Source organism: Podarcis melisellensis (genome assembly GCF_964234715.1).
Source record: "Podarcis melisellensis genome assembly, chromosome: 9".
Classification (NCBI taxonomy): domain Eukaryota; kingdom Metazoa; phylum Chordata; class Lepidosauria; order Squamata; family Lacertidae; genus Podarcis; species Podarcis melisellensis.
Window position 1 is genome coordinate 77,368,056 of NC_138541.1, and position 21,557 is coordinate 77,389,612.

The following is a 21,557-nucleotide window of genomic DNA, read 5'->3' on the forward strand; positions in this document are numbered from 1 at the left end:
TGCATCGGCGGAGCATGCCTAACACTGTTAGAAAGTCATATATAGAGCACACCTTAAACGAATCTTGCAGTCACCAAAACAGAAGGTCTAGTTGCCATTTTTGTAGCTCTAAAGTCTTATTTTTCAAATGATGGGCTGTTTGTGATTGATTATCAGTTAAACATCTGGCTAGTTCAGATGACAACTTTGAGCTACGTTAAGAACCTTGAGAACTTAAAGAAGATATAGATATATAGGCCTATTCCTACAGGATGTGGTATTGGTATGTGAAAACATTCAAGATCCAGTGATCCGCAGGCATGCACCTCCACATGGCAGAGATGTCAGGTGTCATCCTAGCGCCCAGACGTCTTCCCTTGGTTGCAGGTGGCTGATAGCCAGATTTCAAACACTGCTTGCCATGTAGAAATTGCTATGTATAAATTCTCAGTCAAAGATTTTCTAGCTCAGACATGTGGCAGAACAACTAATAAACAAATATGGAAGACTGTAGATGAGCAGCATTTGAAACTGACTGAAAACAAACCCAACAAAATTAATAACTAATGTTTACACAATTCTTTCTGAAGTTAAATTTACTTATACACAGCCCACATATAAGATGAAATGGGAGACAGACTTGATAAAACAAAGTTCTAATACCCAGCAAGGGGAATGAGCTTGGATGTCTAATAACATTCCTAGATCTTTGATGAGTCTGAAAACATATTTCTTCCAAGACAATCTGTCAGTGGTACAGGGGCACCATCTCCTTGGGGTTGAGCCCTTTTGGGGCCCCCAGTATTTTTTTGGGAGTCCAAAGAGCTCCCAAGGAGGCCAAGCCCAGAGCCGAGCGTGAGGCAGTGGAGGTGGCAGGAGCAGGAGAAGTCAAGGCCATTGAAGCTGTGCTGCTGCGCCTTGAAGCAATTGCAACTCTTCTAGTGACAGCCAGAATTTACATTGCTCAGTAGTGAAAGACTGAGGCGATTCCCACCCTCCACCCCATTTGAAAAACTGGCTAGATAAAATATGGCCCGTGCATTAAAACGACACAAAAGAAGTCAAACCAGCAAGAGAACATGTTCTCAGAATGAGTCCTTTCAATCTGTTATTGGAATGAAAAGGTTGGAGATAACACCCACCCTTACAACTAATGTTCAACTGTTTGGGTTATCACTGTTACTTTTGGTTTGGTTCCAAGGCACCTCTCTTTACCTGTTTCCCAGCCCTCCCCCCCCCCGGTGTGTGTGTTGTATCTAATTATCCTAGTGTAGTTTCTAATAGATGGCATCAGGTGGTTGAGTGTGTGGTCACATCTGATGAAATTTGTTGGTTTTCTTCCCATTTGCTTTCAACCTTTTATTGTTTAGATAACCCCTCCCCACCTAAATTGAAATGCAATGATAAGACAGCACCGAAATGTCTGAACTATATGACAACGCAAGCTTTAATCTGAGCTTTTTATTTTATTTTTAAAAAATGGTTTTCCAGCTCTATTTCCTCCTATACCTTCTAGATTAATCCTGGGATGTATTTTTCCTAGTTCTGTTCGGATATGAATGGTATCTATAACATGGGCTCTGTAATGGAAGACATCTAAGCACCCTTTTGCCAGTCTTCAGGGGTATCACTGTGAAATGCTTTTCTCCCTTCTGGCAAGAAATGTCTCTCACTGACAGTCTGTGCCCGAAGGTGGCTGTTGAAGGGTTTGGAGGCTGCTGGATTTGGATGCTCTGCTCTCCGACAGCTTAACCAGGAGCAGAGAACTTAAGAGCTGGGGAGCAATGCTTGAAGAGATGTTAGGGTTGGTTGGGATGTGAGGGTTAGGGCACTTTCTTGCGGAGGAGGCAAGGCTTCTGGAATGGATGAGAACAGTTACTATAATGGCTCCTACTTTCCCACTTTTAAAACCTACCCCTCCCTTCTCTCTTAGTCTAAATCTTCCAACTGTGAGAGCTTTATCTGGAAATTCTTTTAAAATTAAATATTGAAATACCAGTATTTGGGGACAGAATTGGTCAAGAACCTCTGTAAAACATTATTTTCTCCAGGGTGAAAAGTACACGTGGCTGTGCTGGAACTTGACTTCAAGTTTTCTATCCAGGTTTTAGGGAGACTAAATAAGACTGAAATACCTGCTGTACTCCCCTAACTTGCAGGGGCACTTTTCATTGAAAAGATGCACAATGTCTGCTTTCCTAATGACATTTTCTGCTGTGCTTCCAGATGTGAATGGAGCTTTGTTTATCTCTGGAAATCTACTCATCTATTAAATGAAAAGGGCAGCACAACTTCGCAGCGGCACAATGGGCTTCAAAAGTGTTCCACTTTAGTTCAATAGATGGTGGATGTATCCTATGACTAATGGAATCTTTCTGCAGCATTAGGTGAGATGCCTGAAGCCAAGGTCACCACTATGGTGCAAAGGTATGGTAATCTATGCGTCTTAATGGAGTTGGGTCTACTGGGGCCAGTAATAGTGGGCTTCATTTAAAATAATAATAATCTTGGGTCATTTTCTGGAATTCTGGTTCACTCTTCTGGTATCTGAAGCACCCTTTAGACTGTGCTAGCCAAGTTTGCAAATCACACTAAATCATTGTTAATTGCTTAAAGCAGGGATGTCCAACTTCCCAGAGACTGTGATCTACTCCCACTATAAAAACACTAGCAGTGATCTACCCATTGGATAGACCAAAGTTGTTGAGCTTTTCTGGGGGAGGAAGATCAAAAGTTGTTGATCTACTTTGGGGGAGGCTTCAGCAAAGTTGTTGAGCCCCCCCCACCCGCCCCCCAGTATGCGGGGGAAGCAAACTACAGTCTCTGGCATTGTGTTGTATCTGAACCCAGGGACACGGTTTGTTTGTTTCTTCTTCGGTTACAGACTGCAGCTTCTTGGGGGGGGGGCGCTTTGGCTACCAATCTTGGTTTGTTGGGCGTGAAACCCCGGGTTTGGATGTGCTGTAATGCTAAGCCTAGGAATCATTGTTTGTTTCCTCCCAGTGTGAGCCAGCAGGAGCACAGCAGTGTTCTGCCCTGCGTGGTGAGCCATGTGACCTCCAAATGCATGCCTTGTGACGTTTGTGGCAGAGTCATGGAAAAGAGATAAAAGGAATGGAGTTCCCACTTCTTTGGCACTCTCAGAATGGTGTGAATTTGCTATCCTAACTGCAAATTTCAGATCTGAATTTGAACGGGTCTTGATGTGTCATGCTTGGCAAAGTTCATCCTCTTAAGGATCAATCTTGGTTGCCTTGAAAGGTCTTAAGACTGTCATTGTCTCCAAGTGGAGGGGGGGGTGTTTATATTTAAAAATCAGGAATTTACACACATTCCCTCCCAATATTTATCCCAGGATGGTTTGTCAAACAGGGATTGTAGCTCAGTGGTGCATCATGTGCTTTGCACACAATTCTAAGTTCGATCCCTGTATCTCCCAGTTTCAAATGGACCAGGTAGTTGATGATGGGGCAGATTTTTGTCCAGCTCTGCAAAGAGCTACTGCTAGTCAGAGAAGACAATAATAGTGTAGTCTGACCTGATGGAAGAGAGCTTCCAGGGTCCCTTGGGATTTCATTTTGTATCTTCCTTGACAAGTGTGAGCTGGAAATCTCAAAGCAGTGACAGTGGTTGTTCTTCCTGCCCAATATGACCAAGCACTGCAGGACTGGGAGGCAATGACTCTATGGAGCCTGAGCGCCATGGAAAGTGGTCTTATCTAAAGCCACTTCATATGCTGCAGCACACCAAGTCCTTCTGTCTCCACTGCATATCAACTGCATCTCTTGTGTGACGATAGAAGGAATTTGGGGTGGCTGAAAATGCAGTTTAAAATTTTCTCCCTGATGTCTTGTTAGCCAGATTGTCACCTCCCCGCTTCTCCAAACACAGATGCCTTTCCACCAACACATGGTGGAAACACAAGGATCCATCCTTGCTTTAATGTTTACTTAGCCCTTAGTCATAGAATCATGGAATCGTAGAGTTGGAAGGGACCCCCAAGGCTCATCTAGTCCAACCCCCTGCAATGCAGGAATCTCAGCTAAAGCATCCAGGACAGGTGGCCACCCAACCTCTGCTTAAAAACCTCCAAGGAAGGAAAGTCCACCACCTCCTGAGGTCTGTATACTGCATTTCCACAAGGAAGCTAAGTCTGTAAAATAATTAACCAGGAGCTACAATTTGACATTTCATCAATTTTGTGTGTGGAAAAGGTAGAGACCACATTTGAGAGGGTATTTCTTTCTCTTTTGAAATGGCTCGCATTTCGAAATGATTTTCCTTTGTCTTGTCACATGAAATTTTATACACACTTTCCAGGAGTATAAATAAAGGAGTATTAATAAATATCTGCTGGATCTCCAACTTGATGTCTTTATTCTCCCATTTAGATTAATTTTTCTGTACCTCCTGAGAAATTATTTCTTTCTATTTGACTTAGGATTGGGCTATGTTGGGTTTTCAAAATTGCAATGTATCACCAACCAAACATCAGTCGGTGAGCATGGGGTGAAACTGACTCAGCTCTCACCACGGCAGCTGAGGCGCTTTCACCCCAGTGCCTTGTGGGTCTCCTGCCCCCAGCTGAGCAAGCCCCACATGATCAGCAGGGACCTGCGCCCAGCTGAGTGAGCCCCGACATCCCTGCCAGTCACACGTGAGCAGCAGAGAGACCAGTGACCTAAATAGGGTGGTTTGGGGAAACTGGCCTGTGGGCTCAGAGGTGTCCTACCCTGATTATAAGGAAGCAACTCTCTTCTTCCTAACCCTTGGTAAAGCAGCGAAACTGTTTTTTTAGCTGAACCATCTTGTTGCTATGTTGCGGAAAGTAAAAAAGCAAGCTTCTAAGTTCTAGAAAACTAAAATCACAGAAATACGATTGTTTCAGGGAACCTGAATAAGTCCATGCATACAACTGGCCATCTGCAACCTGCTCCTTTCATAAATAGAACTATGTTCAGTCTTAGAAAAACTATTGGTAGTTAAAAGACCTCGGCCCAGAAGGTTTAAAAAGTACATCTCCCACTCTTCCCCCAGTTTTCACTGAATGCATTTCTCCTGATGAGCCCAGAAGGGAGTGAGATGGTGTCGTCAAAATTCTTCTTGCACTCTGTAAGCAGCCAGATACAGATGAGCATTCCAGAACTTTTGTTACCCAAATGGTTCTGGCATTCCAAAGTTCTTTCCAAATAAAGACTACGGTGTTTGCATTTCGGCTGGACTGTGTGCAGTTACCTCTGCAGTTGCATCACAGAAAGGGCTACACTTTGCTGAATCATAATAACTGCCAGCCCAACTTCACAAGCTTGAGCCGCAATCTTGACTTAAAGCAAAGCATGCTTTCTATATTAAAGAGGGAAACCACAAGACTCCTGAGGACATCAGCTCCAATCAGTTTGGCCACAAAGCTTAGAAGATGTGCAGACAAGAAGCCTGTACGTAAAAATGTCTGGGTTGTATCCCATCTTGACTCTCCCCACCCTCCTCCCTCCTCCCTTTAAAAAACAAACCAAAACCCCACTTCACTGAGAAATGAAAGGATCCACAAAGCTCACGTTTTACATGCTGCTAAAACACGCAGACCTTTCAGTGTCCCTAGAAGTAAAATATGTATATCGTAATGTCAGTATATTTTTGTACTCACACAGAAGTGTTGATTCTGCTCCTGTCCCTCCTGGGCGGAGATGGAGAATGCCAATCACTTGTTCAGGAGGTCAACGAAACATTCTCATCTGTATAAAGGGCTGACCAGGGCATGTGGCGAAGAGACCGTGCAGAAGAGAATATTAGCTGCATCGGTTCCTTTTCAGGCACATCCTCATGGTAGCTTTTGTACCAGGTCCCTCCCCTTTCCATTGTCAGGGAGGGATCTGTGTTTCCCAGCCTTGCCTGTGCAACACCCCTCTGGAGTGCAAACAAAAGATAAGGGCAGAAAACCCACTTGCTCCTGATAGTTGAACCTCCGTTGACTTTCATTGTAGGAGCTGTATATCAAAAACATATGAATGGATCATCACTCAACTCAGCAAGCAATTTGTAAATTACTTACTACTCTTACCGTGTTTTTGGCCCTGCAAGGGCTTTCTTTTTCTTCTTGTCCTTCTCCCTCTTTGCCTCTTCCTTCTTGGTTTTCCTTCTTTTCACAGTTCTCCCCTTTCTGTGTTGTCACTGTCTGTGCCCTTTCACCTAAGGGCACGTGGACTCTGCGCCTTCCCAGCCATCAGTGAGTTTTATATAGTTTGCAAAAGAACCTTTTAGAGTTGTTTCTCCCTCTCTGTGCGGGTGGTATGTTTGGGTGTGCATGTGCGGAATGACAATGCTCTTGCTTTACATCTATGAGCAGCTGCAGAGCATGGGAATAAATCTGGCATCATTTCTTTGTACCGCTCTGGTTTGAAGCACCTGTTGTCTCAGTCTAAACACTTTTATTTGGATAAGCATATTTCTCCTGTGTGTGTCTGTTTCTCTTATGTGGCGAGTGTCACTGCTGCTAGGAGTCTCCACACACTTGCTTCACTTACCTAGTTTCTCTCTTTGGCGGATGGACTGTAGCTGAGTAGTGGAATGTGAGTAGTGGAATGTACCCAGAGGCTCAAAGCAGAGCAAACTGGACACCAGCATTCAGGGGGATTTTTTTCCCTTTGGAAAGTGTTACTTTAGCAGGCACACACTAGAGTACACAAAGTGAACCCTGTACCTCATGAAGCAGAGGCATGGCTTTACCTGGGGGACACTTGCACTGAAAAACCACACACCACCAGTTCTTGGGGTTAACTGTGGTTCTCAGACTAAATGTTTGAGAACCCACTAAAACTGTAAGGTGGGAAGTAATCTGGAGAACCTGAAGTTTGAGTCTTATTGTCTTGGTTTCCAAATAGGTGGTTGATACTCTCAAATGATGAAAACAGTGACTTGGGCAATGGGAGGTGCAAGTAACAGGTATTTGAGATGTGATTTAATTAATTAAAAATGAGTAGTCTCATCAGAGAGTTCTTGTTTATCCCTACTGGCCACTAAAATCTGTGGCTCTAATCACATTCCCACTGTCCTTTGGTCAACCTAGGCTTAGTTCACCAGAGGTCTTGTGAATGCTTCAACACACATCCAGTTCACAGGCCTGAAGTTTTGTGCACCTGTGGTCAAGTTGAATGAATCTTGGGCTCTTCAAATTGCAGGTGCCAAGGTGTTCTGGTTAGATGTCATTGTTTACTCTCCTTCCCTTGCAAAAAGTAAGGGACCTATATGGCAGTGGCTGCTGAATTTCGAAGTCTTCTGCCTGTTAAAATGAAAATATATATATCTATTTCTTGCTTGGGTTTAGAAGGGGCTGCATCCATCATCATCATCATCATCATCATCATCATCATCATCATCATCATCATTCTACCCATCTTACTGGGTTGCCCAGCCACTCTGGGCGGCTTCCAGCAAATTAAAACACAGTAAGACAGCAAACAGGGATGCGGGTGGCGCTGTGGTCTAAACCACTGAGCCTAGGGCTTGCCGATCGGAAGGTCAGCGGTTCGAATCCCTGTGACGGGGTGAGCTCCCGTTGCTCGGTCCCTGTTCCTGCCAACCTAGCAGTTCAAAAACACGTCAGAGTGCAGGTAGATAAATAGGTACCACTGCAACAGGAAGGAAAATGGCGTTGTGGTTTCTGTCACGGTGTTCTGTTGCGCCAGAAGCGGTTTCTGTGCGCTGCTCTGGTTTCACCAGAAGCGGCTTAGTCATGCTGGCCACATGACCTGGAAAAACTGTCTACGGAAGTGGATAAACGCCAGCTCCCTTAACCTTTTAAGGAAGATGAGCACCGCAACCCCAGAGTCGTTCGTGACTGGACTTAACTGTCAGGGTTCCTTTACCTTTACCTTTTTAAGACAGCAAACACTAACAACTTCCCAATACAGGGCTGCCTTCTAAAAGTCAGATAGCTGTTTATTTCCTTGATGGGAGGGTGTTCCACAGGGCAGATGCGACTACCGAGAAGACCCTTTGCCTGGTTCCCTGTAGTTTCACTTCTTGCATTGAGGGAACAGCCAGAAGGCCCTCAGAGCTGGATCTCAGTGTCCGGGCTGAACAATGGCCTTTGGTTGGTTTTCTGTTGCTCATGTACTTCTATAATTTTACAGTTCTGTATTGATAGCTTTCTTTTATATCTTGTTCACTGCTTTGAGCACTTGAAAGCAGTTGCTAAATATCTAAACAAGTTCAATCCAAGAGGCCGGGGAGGTGAGGAATTAATTTTAGATTTAAAAAAGGCTTTAGGGCAGTTACGGCTTTCTTCAACATTTTTTCTTAAAGGAACACAAGCGCACACTGGATTTATTATTTTACTGCCAAATGTAAGGGAAAGATACATGCTGTAAATCAGACACATGGCGGACTCTATTTTCTTTAGTTCCTTCTTCCCCAGATTAATATAGTTTATTGGTCTGCCTCAATTCAGCCTAGTTTGATCATGTTATTGTAGCTAGTTAGGTCCACCCAACTGAAAGGGTGTACTACTTCTTAATATTTTGCAGTTCCCTCCAGCCTGTTAAGATTGATGGGGGGTAAAAATGGATTGGTTGAGAGCCAATACTGAAGCTCAGTCCAAACAATACGGCAGTCCTCTTGGATGGGTAGTTCATCTACCAGGTTAGTGGTGGTGACTGTGTTGAATGAGTTGCAAGTTTGCATTCAGTGGAGGCACAGGCTGCCTGTGTGGCATGGAGTGCCTTCTTCCACCTTAGCCTTCTGTGCCAGTTGCAGCCCTGCCTGGGATTAGACCACTATAATGCATTCTATGTATGTCTAAATGGAGACCTTCTAATTTCCCCAGCCTTTGGAATCCTCTGCAAATTGCTTTGATGTTGCTTTCTAGGTTGGTTGGCAGGTTGGCTGGTTGGTTTTAGATTCTGCTGGTTGTTTTTCTTATTGCTCTTTTTCTGTTGTGGTGGCTTATACTGTGATAGTTTAATGTTTTTTTACAAATCCAACTTGGCCGTTTTAAACCTTCATTTCTGCTTCATGTCCATTTCCTTCCAGCACCAATGCGGCCCCCGCCCACATGCCCAATTCCTTAGCCTACCGTACTTGACCCCATTCCTGTGCCACCAAGGTAGCCCATGTGCCCTGAAGATGTTGCTGGAGTCCAGTTTCCTTCTGCCTCAGTCAGCCTGGCCAATAGTTAGGGACCTGGGGAATTGTAGTCCAGAACCATTCCCTGAATCTGCAATTTGCCCCTAAGCAGGTGCTGCTGCTCCCTTTCAGAGCAAACCTTTTTCTCTTACTGTCACTAAGAAGCATGCCTCTAACACTTACCACCCTTCCATCGCCCTCTTGAATGAACGAATGAATTTACTTTATTACAGTCAAAGACCAGCATAAGCAAAGCATCTAGATAAATAGCATAACAATATGAGTCTAAGCGAATAATTATTAAATAAATGGGAGCAAGAGCGAAACATAGCTTAAAGCATATACATAGAATACTTAATTAAGCACAAATAAAGGATGGATCAAAACTTATAAGAAAATTTTAAAAGACCAGTTAAAACAGCTATGTGGGTGGGGCTTCAGAAGTGCAGATCTAACAATATGAGCCTTCAATTTAGGACTGAATTGTCGCATAGACCATCCTTCAACGAATATCTATCATGGCAATGCAAAATCTGATGACTGAATATGTGACTTCTGGGCTTTCGTCCTGTAGTAACAGGGAGATGTTGTGTTGTTCTGAACGCCCAGGGAACTTATATAAGATGGGTTGGATAAACCTGGTTTGAATGTCTATGTAACAGTGGCAGTGAAGAGGGGCGCGCTCCGTTGTCACCCTCTTGTCATCTGGGGACTCTTGTTTTGCTCAGCAGGGGTGGAGGGCAGACAGAGACAGCAGAGAGCTGTGCAATTAAGTAAGTGGCCCCTCCTGGGCCTTCCTTACTTCCTTTGGGTGTGAGAATCATTAAAATGGGAGGTTAAGGAGAGACTAATGCTTAGGGATGTTCAGTGGTAGTAACCCAGAACTATTTTTTCTGGATCAGAGATTGATATCTTTCCACTTTACCTATAAAACAAGCTTGTCTGTCTATCTCTCTGTCTCTCGCCTCCCCCTGCCCGTAAGAGAAAGATTGCTTGTAGCAGAGTGAGAAGTCCTGACTGCAGAAAGTTTTCCAATGTCACTGCAGATTTCAGCTAAGGCTCCTGGATGCTCTTTGTCCTGAAGTGGGACAGGCGCTTCCCACTTCTCACAGTTTTGCTGGAAGCAATCCTTCGGGAGAAAGATGATTAATGGCAAGCTCAGAGGAATCAGTCTGTGTCCTACATCATTCTGAGCAGGAGGAAGGAATAACTAGCCTTTGCTGAAGTGGGCAGAATCAAAGTACCTGTAATCATTCCTCTCTGTGCCCCCTAGCAGCGGGCGAGCCTCATCGCCCTGAAATGTGAACTCTCACAACACACAAGGGCGAGTAAAAGAAGGAACAAAAATTATCCCATAATCCCTGGCCATTGACCATCCTGACTGGATCTGATGGGAATTGTAGTTCAAAACATCTGGAGGACACCAGATTCTGCAAGGTTGGTCTTAACAAGAAGAGTGCAGTATTTACCATAGATTCCGGCGTATAAGGTGACCTTTTAACCCTGGAAAAGGGGGTGGCCTTATACGCCAGGTATGGATCTTGCATCGCCTCAGACCTTTTGAGATTAAAACTGAGTGCCCTGATACATTTGTACATTCTGTGTCCATTCACAGGAATATTTCCAAGCAGAGGCTTCAGTCTCATATCTTGGATAATATTTTGCCCTCCTCCACGAGTGGTGCTCTCTCTTTTGATGGCTGTGCAGAAAGAATTACTGTATATGTATAAGTAGATAACCCTGTTTATATTCTCTGTGCTGCATTACAAAGGATGATTGCACAGCTTATTGTTATATAAAATAAAATTTGAGTGGTGCCAGTTGTGGTATATAGCTTGCCATTTTTGGTGATCATGTGTGTTCTGTTTTTTGTTTCTCATTTCTGTTGACTTTATTTGTTTAGGCCTCCTATAGAAGGCGGAATTTCAGAAGTTGAAATAATATCTCAGCAAATAGAAGAAGAGACCAAAAGCATAGCACCTGTACAGCTTGTTAATTTTGCTTACCGGGATTTACCACTAGCTGCGCTAGATCTGTCTGTAGCAGGTTCCCAACTCTTGTCAAATTTGGACGAGGAGTACCAAAGAGAAGGGTAAGTGCAAAATGACATATTTATTTGAAACCTTTCTTTTTTAAAAAAATAAAAAAATAAAATTCATTTTCACTTTTAACATTTGTCATCATACACAAATCATAATCATTTTACAAATAGGATTCTCGGAATCCCCAAACTTCCCTCCACACCTCCATGGTTTCTTCAGATATTCTTTTCAAACTGCATCGTATTGTATTCTCCATATTTTCTTAAATCTCAATTTTATCATAATTCTTGCTTCATTGCAAGTGTTTTTAAAATCCTGCCAATGTTTTCAATTGTTTACAGTGTTCTTTTAAGTAACTTAGAAAAAATCCCCATTCTTTATTAAATTGAGTATCCTCTTGATCTCTGATTTTCCCGGTCATTTTCGCCAATTCGGCAGAGTCCATCATCTTTATCGGCCATTCTTCTTTTGTAGGTAAATTGTCCTCCTTCCATCTTTGGGAAAGTGGCATCTGCGCAGCTGTTGTAGCACACATAAATAGTCTCTTCTGATTCTTAGGTATTTCTGGACCTAAAATGCCTAGTAAGAAAGTTTCAGGCTTTTTTACAAAAGTTGTTTTAAACATTTTTTTCCAACTCATTATAAATCATTTCCCAATATGCTTTTGTTTTTTTGCACATCCACCACATGTGGTAAAATGTGCCTTCCTTCTCTTCACACTTCCAACATATATCTGTAGCAGTTCTATACATTTCTGCTAGTTTAGTAGGAGGTACCAGTGATACATCTTTCAACATACAACATGCTGTAAGTTTTAAATCTTCCCTCCATATTTTTCTCCATCATGCCAGTTGTATATTAGGTCCAGTTACCCTTGCCCATTGTATCATTACTGATTTCACTTCTTCCTCTTTAGTATACCATTCTAACAGTAGTTTATATATTTTTGAAATCAGTTTAACATTATTCTCCAATAGTTCTTTTTCAGACCTTGAAGTTTCTGTATTAAAACCATTCCTTTTATCCTTCATACACACATCATTTGATTGGTGGTATTGCAGCCAGTCTTGTCACCAAATGACATACATCCTAAAAAAAATTTATTCTCAATTGATCTTCTGCTTCAAATAGCAACTCTTTATAAGTTGCCCACTCACTTTTTGCATTAAGTGTTTTCACAGACATTGCTTCCAGTGGGGAGATCCACCAAGGTGTTTTCTGTTCCAATAAGTTTTTATATTTCTCCCACACCAAGTAAATTGATTACGCACCTTTACACGCTTTTGTCTTTTCATACCATAGATATGCATGCCAACCACATCTATTATTGTGACCGTCTAAGTCCAGAATATCCACATTCTTTAAATCAATCCACTCCCGTAGCCAGCAAAGACAGGACGCCTCATAATATAATCTCAGATCTGGCAGGGATCTTTCTTTAGTGTCTGTTAACAATTTATACTTTATCCTCGGTTTCTTCGCCTGCCAGATAAATTTAGAAATATCTTTCTGTTTTAAGTGTCCTGTTCCACTGACTCCTGGGATCAACTGGAACGAAAATAACATTGTTAGCAATACATTCATTTTTCTTACTAATATCCTTCCCCACTGTGATAAATTCATCCTCCCCCATACCTCCAGATTTCTCTTTATTTTTTCCCAAGTGTTAATATACCGGTAGTTATCTTTAAAAAGTTTATATTTTTGCTGTCAGACATACCCCCAAATATTTCACTTTTTTCTCTATTGACAATTCTGTTTTTTGTTGTAAATCCTTATTTTGTTGTTCTGCCATATTTTTTGCCATCATTTTTGTTTTATTTTTGTTTAACTTAAAGCCTGCTACTTGACCAAACTCCAAAATTTATGCAAGACCCTCGGTATACTTACCAATGGGTCACCCATTTGAAACGTTTCTATCCCCCCTCCCTTTCCCATAAGATCAAGGCAACTTGCAGCCCACTCTTTAGTAAGAACATAAGAAGAGTCTGCTGGGTTAGGCCAGCATCCTGTTCTCTCAGTGGCCCAGCAGATGCCCCAATGGAAAACCAGCAAGCAGGATTCAAGCGCAAGACCCCTCTCCCCTCCTTCACTTTCCAGAAACTGGTTTCAGAACCATACAGCCTCTGACTGGAAGCCGTGACAAAATACTGGTGTGATACGTTTATATCTGCCAGCTCTCATTAATCTCCTCATCACAATTTGTATTGTAAACCGCCCTGTGATCTTTGGATGAAGGGCGGTACAGAAATTTAATAATTTTTTAAAAAAGAAAAGGAATAATAGTCCATCTATACCTCGAGTGACAGTGCTGGATCTAAGGGTACCGCCACACTCTGAATCTGTTCCTTTTACAGGGAGTGCAATCTGATCCAAAACAGTCTAAAACCACCTAACTGGGTAGACGAACAAACCAGAAACTGCACCTCCATCTTGTCTGATTGAACTTCTGTATATTGGCCTTCATACAGTCCATTATTTTTATTTATTTATTTCATAAGATTTGTACACCGTTTGATTTTTACAAAAGAAAAAAAACCAGCTCAAAGCTGTTTACAAAGAAATAAAACAATAAAGTGGGGAAAAATTCACAACCATACTTTAAAACACACAAAAGTTAAAATACTAAACCAGATTAAAACCCCATCATTATGAGCTTTAAGGACTGGTTTAGAATGCTTACTGGCTCCACCTGGCTTGCATGAAAAGGAAAGGGAGAGCTTGGTGTCATTGCATATTGGCAGCGCCTGGGCAGTGTCTCCCAGTGGCTTCATATGGACCTTAAGGAGCATAACGGATAAAACAACCCTGTTGGACAGCGTATCCTCGGTGCCACGAGGCAGAGCAATAGTCAACACTTTCTGGAACGGCTTTCCAAGTAGGAGTAGAATCACAATTCAGACCCTCAACTCAAGAGAGCCTGTCCAGAAGTCAGTGAATTGGGGCCTGTTGTTAAGAAGTCTCCACTTGGAAAATTATCCTGTGAAAAGTTCCCACTCCTCTTGGGCTCCTGGCCACCACCTTCCTTGAAAGGTTTTAAGGCTCCTTCACTGGTGTGGTGAGCTGACATCCCAATACAGGCAGTGCTGCCGTCCAAGTGGAATTTTGGTATGAGAGATTCCAACTGCTTTGAGGTTGCCAACATCATGTCAGGAATGAAGATGCTCAGGAATAAAACTGACATATCTAGACACTTTTTCTGTATTTAACTGAGGCGACTTTCCTGCATACTGTGTTAACATTGTGTTTACAGTACATGCTTCAAACGGTTATGTTTCTGAACAATAAATGTTTTGAATTATCAGGGGCAAATAATCCGCCCCCCCCAAAAAAGCAATGTTTATTCAGAAGAATGCTGAAGCATAAGTTCAAGGATACAAAAAAACTGAATAGTGTGAGAGCATTTTTATTGTTCAAAGTGCTTTGCATATGTTATCCTGATGTAATTATCCTACGTGAATCCTGCAATATAGGTTAATTTTATTCCCTACTGCAGTTGGGGTGGAGGAAAGAGGCCAAGAGGGTGGCTTGCCTCTTGACCGACATGAGGGAGTCACTACTAATAGCTTCCTAATTCAGAGCTCATTCCTTTAGCTGCTATGCTAAGCAGCTTCTAGCTCTTACATTGATAGGCACTTGGAGGTTAAATCCAATATTACTCAGTGGCGTCCTGTATGGCATGGAAGGGGCACCCTCCCAACAACAATGTGACTGGGGGTGGGAAGATCAGGGCTGCGTGGTCAGACTGGCGAACCAGCCTGGTGCCTGGCTTATCTGCCCCCTTCTGCCTTGCAGCATGGAGGGCTTCTGTTCAGGGTTCCAGCCATTCCATTCTTGTGTACAACCACCCCTCTCTTCTGGTGCCCCCACTGCTCCCCCCAGTCAGCATTTCTTGTGGTATGGGCCCCGCAGTGCCCAGTCACAGCTGCATTAAAGGCTTGGATTTCTTGAGCAGCTCTCGCATCGATCCCCAAGGACATATTTTGATGTGAATGGAGTCAGCAAACTGTCGGCTGGCCAGTTTTCACTCAGGCTGTTCCATACTTTGGTTTTCTTTTAAAATGGAAGTCTCTCACTCTTGTAGAGCTAGACAAAAGCAAGCCAATGTTCAGCCAATGAGTGATGGGAGCACTGGCAGCCATAGTGCTTGGTTTGTTCATTGTAGTTTTAAGTGAAGAGTGTCTCACCCACTACAGTATCTGGAGAAGGGACTTCCAGGTTCATTTTGAATCCGTGTTTTGAAAGAGAAGTGATTGCTACTGCTCGTGAGAAATCTAGAGTTTTAGTGTAGCTGTGCTTGGGCAGTAACCTATCTACCCCGAAACAAAATGTTCCAGCAAAAACAGGAGTTCATACTTATTATAAACTTGGGCCTTATTTCATTGGGGGAGAGGAGGCAATTTCATTCCCCCAACCTTGAGTTAGAAATGTTTTTATTCTTTTGCTTTTAACCTGAATTCTTATGTTCTCATTTTGTATTTTTGTGTTGTGAACTGTGGATGAAGGGCTGTATACACATTAAATAATAACAAGGAGTGCAACAGGCTAAATTTTGGACAACTGCATATAGTCTGTAAGCCTATATCTGACCTTCGTTTTAACCTGGTGGCAAGTGCCTAATGTTTGTTAATTGTCAATCTTAGTTTCATTAGCAGATCACGCAGTTGGGTCAGTTTTGCAAGAAGGGTCCTATAAATATGCCAACTAGTATTTTGATAAGGGTTTTCAGCTGGAGGGAAATGCTGATAGGATTTCTGGATCCATGCTGCATCATTTGCAGGGAAGACAGTGAGAAAACCCCTCTTGTGACTTTCCAAATTTGGTTGCCCACATTTGGGAGAACATGGAATATGGCAACTAAAGTGGAAAATGCTTGAAATGACCTATCCAGACTGTGACTTGACTTATTTTTCTAGATACCCTGTTGCATTCCCCCTCTCACTTCAGCAGCCAGCATTCTGTGGCCATGGAGTGCCCTCTGTTCTCGCTGGGCTGCTTTTAGGAGTGTTTCTCCCTAACCGCCAAGTTGGCTTATACCGTCATGCGTGGTTTGTAGATATTTTGGCTGCATAAGCCTGTGAACTGAAAAATGGGATCGCTATGAGTATACAGATGACATGAATTAGTAAATGTGAAATGATAATCCTCTTAAAATACTCAAATTCATCCATGTGCTCCTGTGGCAAACAACTCCTAGGTCTCCTTAGACATCCTTAGGCATCCTCATCTCCTTAAAATCATTTTTTACACTGAAGGGTTGGCTTCCATCTGTCCATCCTTAAGTGACCTATTTCTTTTCTATTTTGTGATCTTCAAATCATACTGAGCAAAACTGTATACCTGTTAATATGCCACAATGCGGCACGTTGGAGTAGAGGACCACCCCCCTCCAAAGTCAAGGAAGCGGAAACAGGGGCAGCTGTTAGCAGCTTGACTTGAAGTGTTTGTCGTGGCTCATTACCAAAGAAATATGGTAATCTTTTCCCACTCTTGTTCCATGTTGAACATTCATTTAAATACTAGTGTATTACAAAAAATCTGAGCTGGTAACAGATTGGCTTTACACAGAGACAAATGTTGAAAGATGTGCTTTTCTTCCTTCTCTTTTATAGTGGCATTCCTGACCTTTCCCACTCATTATATTTTAAAGACTTTTTTTTTTAGTGTCCTTGCTTCCTTGGAAGCTACTGACCATAGTTTCCCAGTTCAGATACAGTAGGAAGCTGGGGCGTCTGGGATTGTTTCTTTGCTTGTGCAAAGCAACTCATTTATATTTCTGCTTTTTAAGCTGTGATGGTCATCTGAATCCAGCCACTATCATAACTAAACATTTATAACAGGACTGTCAAACACCAGCCCTTTTTTATTATAACAGTTTCGTGCAGAGCTGTAGGCTGTAGCTCAGGGATCCACAAACTACGGTCCGCGGGCCAGATGCGGCCCGCCAGGGTACTGAACCTGGTCCGCCCGGCAGTTGCAGAACCCGCCGCTGTCTAACGGGTCTTGTCCCAAAACTTTAGCGGCACAGGAACATGGTGGGTGGCGCCAGGGAACATGGGGGTCCAGAGGGCCAGGGAAGGCGGAGCCTCGTCGGCCGGGAGAGAGGCTGGGAGGAGCCCCAGGAGCGGCGAGGCTGTTGTGGACTGAACCCCGAGGTTTTCTCTGACTCCACGCTCCTTTCTTCCTGTCGCCTTGCTAAGCAGCTTCTTCTGGTTCGCTTTGCACTTCCTGCCCTCCCTGCTTTGTTTCCTGGCAGTTTCAACCGAAAAGCCGCTCCTCTCGCTTCCCTTTCTTTCCCCGGTTTCCTTTTCTTCGTCTTTCTTGCACAAAGGCGGTTTCTTACTCAACTATTCCCTCAACAGTCATTTGGCTTCGAGCGCCACATTTTGCTTTTCATTCTCCCGTTCCCTGCCAAATTGCAGGAACAGGAGAGAAGGGGAGTCGTCACGCCGTCACGCGCTCCTGTGCATTTACAGCCTGCCTTAAGAGAGAGATGATTACCTGGAGACCCACTTCCTTTCCTGCAAATCCCCAAGCCAAAGTCGCCTGGACTCTGAGGGGAACCAGTACACTGAGCCTTAACCTGGGAGTTGGCCCTGCTTGCACTGAGGGGGAAGAGACCGGCACTGGCCATCGCCCGCCTCCGGCAGAGCTGAGGCCTCCACGGCAAGAGCCAGCACCGCCAGAGCCACCATGGCTGCTCCTTCCATTGTAGCTTCCCCTTCTGGTCGGCAGCGCTTGCAGTCTTCGCCTTTGCCCGTGGCCAGGGGGCAAGGAGATCCTCCCAACAGTCAGGGTTTCAGAAATCTCCAAGAGCCTCTCCCTTTCAGTGGACCCAGCCTTTCCTCTCCCCCTTTACACACACTTCTCATCCTCCTTCTCCTTCTTTCTTCCTCCTTTGAACATTTCTTGCAATCAGAGTTTATTCTCCAAAGACGTGCATGTAACACAAGTGAACCCCCCCCCCCGATCGTCACATACTTCCAAGCCCATGGAAAGAACACGCACACAGCACCAAGTTAACTGGAAGTTGCTGGATTGGACCAATTCATGGAGGAGAAGGCTCTCAACAGCTCCTAGTTGTGATGGCCAAGCTCTGCCTGTGCTGCCTCTTCCAAGTCTTCACTCTTAGAGCAACTGCACTGCATTTAATCCAAATATATCTTCTTGAAAATGTTCACGTCCTGCAGAAGAAGATCCCTACATTTCTGGCAGAACAGAGCAAATTGGCTAGTGCCCATAATGTCACCATGTGCAATGCCCTTAAAGTATATTGTAAATATTGTTTTTCCTGTTTTTGTGCACCACAAATAAAATATGTACAGTGTGCATAGGAATTCATTCATATTTCCCCCCAAACTATACTCTGGCCCCCAGCAGTGTCTGAGGGACAATGGACTGGCCCCCTGTTTAAAAAGTTTGAGGCCCCCTGCTATAGGTAGTGAGTGCCCTGGTGCAGGGTTACATTATTCCAGAAACTGCCTCTCCAGGGCCAGTGCCATCCATTTCCAGAATTGGAGAACTGCTAGCTCATTGGTACAGCAAATGCTCTGCATCCAGAAGGTCCTAAGTTCACCTCAAATTTAAAAGTATTGGGAAGGACCGTGAAACCCTGGAGAATTGCGTCTAGTTAGAGGAGTCAGTGGGCAAAAAATGCGTTCTCTTCCTGTGTTGCTCATTTCAGGTTGCATTGACAAAGTGTTTGTCTAGTGCTTGAGATTCTAAGTGGAGGAGCTGCTGCCCGAGTGCTGTGATGGATCACATTTTGACTTGTACAAAGCTCAGTGGCTGCCTGAAGCTGGCTGCTACCTCTCAGCCTAACTTACCTTACTGGATCATTGTTTTGAGTATTAGAAGGTGTGTGGAGAGCTCCTGGGGGAAGAACGGAATAAAAATATTACTACAGCTTAGCTCTCCCTTTTAATCAATGCTGTAAGATGGAACCGGGCCCGACCTCAGTGGCAGAGGGCTTGCTTTGCAAGCAGACTGTCCCCGCTTCAATCCCTGGGATCTCCAGGTCGAAACTGGATGGTTTCCTGGTCTGAAGTCCTGGAGAGCCACTGCCAGTCAGTGTAGACAATACTGAGCTAGATGGACCCAGGAGTCCGACCGCGTGTGAGGCATGTTTGTATGTTCTTGTGCCATCCATAAATACAGCTGTTGTCAAGGGGTGAGCTATTACACAGAGCCTTGCCAAGTGGTCCAGGCAGCTTTCCCTCTACACACCACAGACTTGTGGTGTTGTGGAGAAAATCTCGCTTTAGTGTTTTCTGGGCCACTGCAGATAAACAACCTTTGTACTGTGACAGGATGTGGGTGGCGCTGTGGATTAAACCACAGAGCCTAGGACTTGCTGATCAGAAGGTCGGCGGTTCGAATCCCCACGACGGGGTGAGCTCCTGTTGCTCTGTCCCAGCTCCTGCCAACCTAGCAGTTCGAAAGCACATCATGTGCAAGTAGATAAATAGGTACTGCTCCTGCGGGAAGGTAAATGGCGTTCCCGTGCGCTGCTCTGGTTCGCCAGAAGTGGCTTAGTCATGCTGGCCACATGACCCGGAAGCTGTACGCTGGCTCCCTTGGCCAATAAAGCGAGATGAGCGCCGCAACCCCAGAGTCGGCCACGACTGCACCTAATGGTCAGGGGTCCCTTTACCTTTACTTTACTGTGACAGGATTGGCCGCCTTATGTGGCATGTGCTTTTTAAAAATGTTTCTTTGTGCCACCCATAGCATGCTGACCAGCCCTTTCGTGTGAATCATTGTTTTGCCTGTATCAGTATTCTCTCCTACATTTTAAACCAAGTAGCATGATTTATGTGTGGTTGAACACAGGCATGTCACTCAAGAACTGATTTAAGGGCGGTGGGAGGTAAATATAATACTTTCAGCTGAGGGGTGCATCTATCGCTTCAGGAACGTGTTCCCAGAAGTACCTGGGATTTGGCGAGCTTAACCTCTTGACCATCTCTCTGTTGCTCAAAGTTTCCCCCTCCCTTAGAATTACTGTCACCACATGGACAACTTCAACCAGTTGAGATGTGTCTGTCATGTTTTAGCTTTTGGTCTTTGCAGCCAGGAGGTTGCCCTCTTGACTGTTTTGTGGTGGCATGTTGTTGGTTTTTAACCTCAGACTCTATTCTAATTCATTGGCATTATTTAAAGTTTCATTTGAATGAATGCTCCTTTGCCCCAAAGTGGAATGATTCAGCAGGAGTGCAGCCCATCCTGGTGACTCTTTTAAATTTGTACTTTTCTGCTGTTTTGCTGTTAATTGTGTTTAGATAATACAAGCTTTTAAAATATTTATATATAACTTCGAACACTTCTGATGAATGGCAAACATGACTCTATGAAAGGAAGCAATAAAGTAAGGTTTTTCCAGGCACTTCTGGCTCTAAACACATCTTTTATCATTGGCAATACAAACCTGTGCCAGTTCCATTACTGCTCTCAATTTTTTTTTTTTTTTTTTGCAAAACCTGTCCCAGTCAGATTGAAATTAAAATGTTATATTCTATAATCTCTGTAAAGACATGCATCTCTGCCCTCTGCTGTCCATTTTGGGAAATTTATAGGAAAAGTCAATAGTTAAACAGCAGAATTGTACAGTGGTACCTCGGATTACAAACATCTCGGGTTACAAACACTTCAGGTTACAGACTCTGCTAACCCAGAAGTAGTACCTCGGGTTAAGAACTTTGCTTCAGGACGAGAACAGAAATGGGGAGGCCCCATTAGCTAAAGTGGTACTTCAGGTTAAGAACAGTTTCAGGTTAAGAACAGACCTCCCGAACAAATTAAGTTCTTAACCCGAGGTACCACTCATGAAAATGGTGTGAAATGTAGAGAAAAGACAAAAGCAATAATGTAGTGCTAGTAAGATCATTTACAGAATCCAAGTAGTTGCTCAGTTTAAATTTAAAACGTCTTGTCAAGAAGCTGTGAATTTAGAAAATGGAAACTTCGATGCTCCTAACCCTAGTGGGGTGGCTCAGTTGGTGGAACATGAGACTCTTCATCTCAGAGTCATGGGTGTGAGATCCAGGTTGGGCACATAGATTGCTGCCTTGCAGGGGGTTGCACTAGATGACCCCCAGGGTCCCTTCCAACTCTACAATTCTATGATTTTCATAACACAGCACATCTGTGGTGGCATTTAGAACCTTTTAAAAGAAGATTGTTCTGTATGGTGATGTTACTCCTTTTGTTTCGCAGTTTCCCTCTAATGGGGAAATCTGTGGCCCTTTAGCTGTTACTGGACTCCATCTGCCTAAGCCAGCCTGGCTGATGACCAGAGATGGTGGGTGTTGGAGTCTTAGCATCTCTACACGGGGTCTGATGTAGAGATGGGCAACAGACGAGCACAGCCATCCCTCTGAAAAGGAATAGTATTTTTATATGGAAGCTTTGATTTGC

At 43.7% G+C, this 21,557-nt stretch overlaps 1 protein-coding gene and 1 long non-coding RNA gene across 9 annotated transcripts in view; one reads left to right on the top strand and one right to left on the bottom strand.

The window, feature by feature from the left end:
• Positions 1-7,334, bottom strand: part of LOC309378022 — a 69,078-nt gene extending 61,744 nt beyond the window's left edge. For 2 of the 3 annotated variants that reach the window (XR_014171791.1, XR_014171792.1), the window contains exon 1: positions 5,624-6,023. This is a non-coding gene — a long non-coding RNA (uncharacterized lncRNA). The other variant, XR_014171790.1, reaches the window with a different exon arrangement.
• The window catches only part of TMEM266 (transmembrane protein 266), a 91,954-nt gene that overhangs the window by 28,742 nt on the left and 41,655 nt on the right, over positions 1-21,557 (top strand). For 3 of the 6 annotated variants that reach the window (XM_081925658.1, XM_081925653.1, XM_081925656.1), the window contains exons 2-3: positions 2,206-2,406; positions 11,003-11,191. In XM_081925658.1, the coding sequence (XP_081781784.1) occupies positions 2,372-2,406; positions 11,003-11,191 (224 nt within the window). In that variant the 5' untranslated portion in view covers positions 2,206-2,371. Of the gene's footprint in view, positions 1-1,877; positions 2,407-11,002; positions 11,192-21,557 lie in introns of those variants that run through there. The other 3 variants (XM_081925655.1, XM_081925654.1, XM_081925657.1) reach the window with 3 other exon arrangements.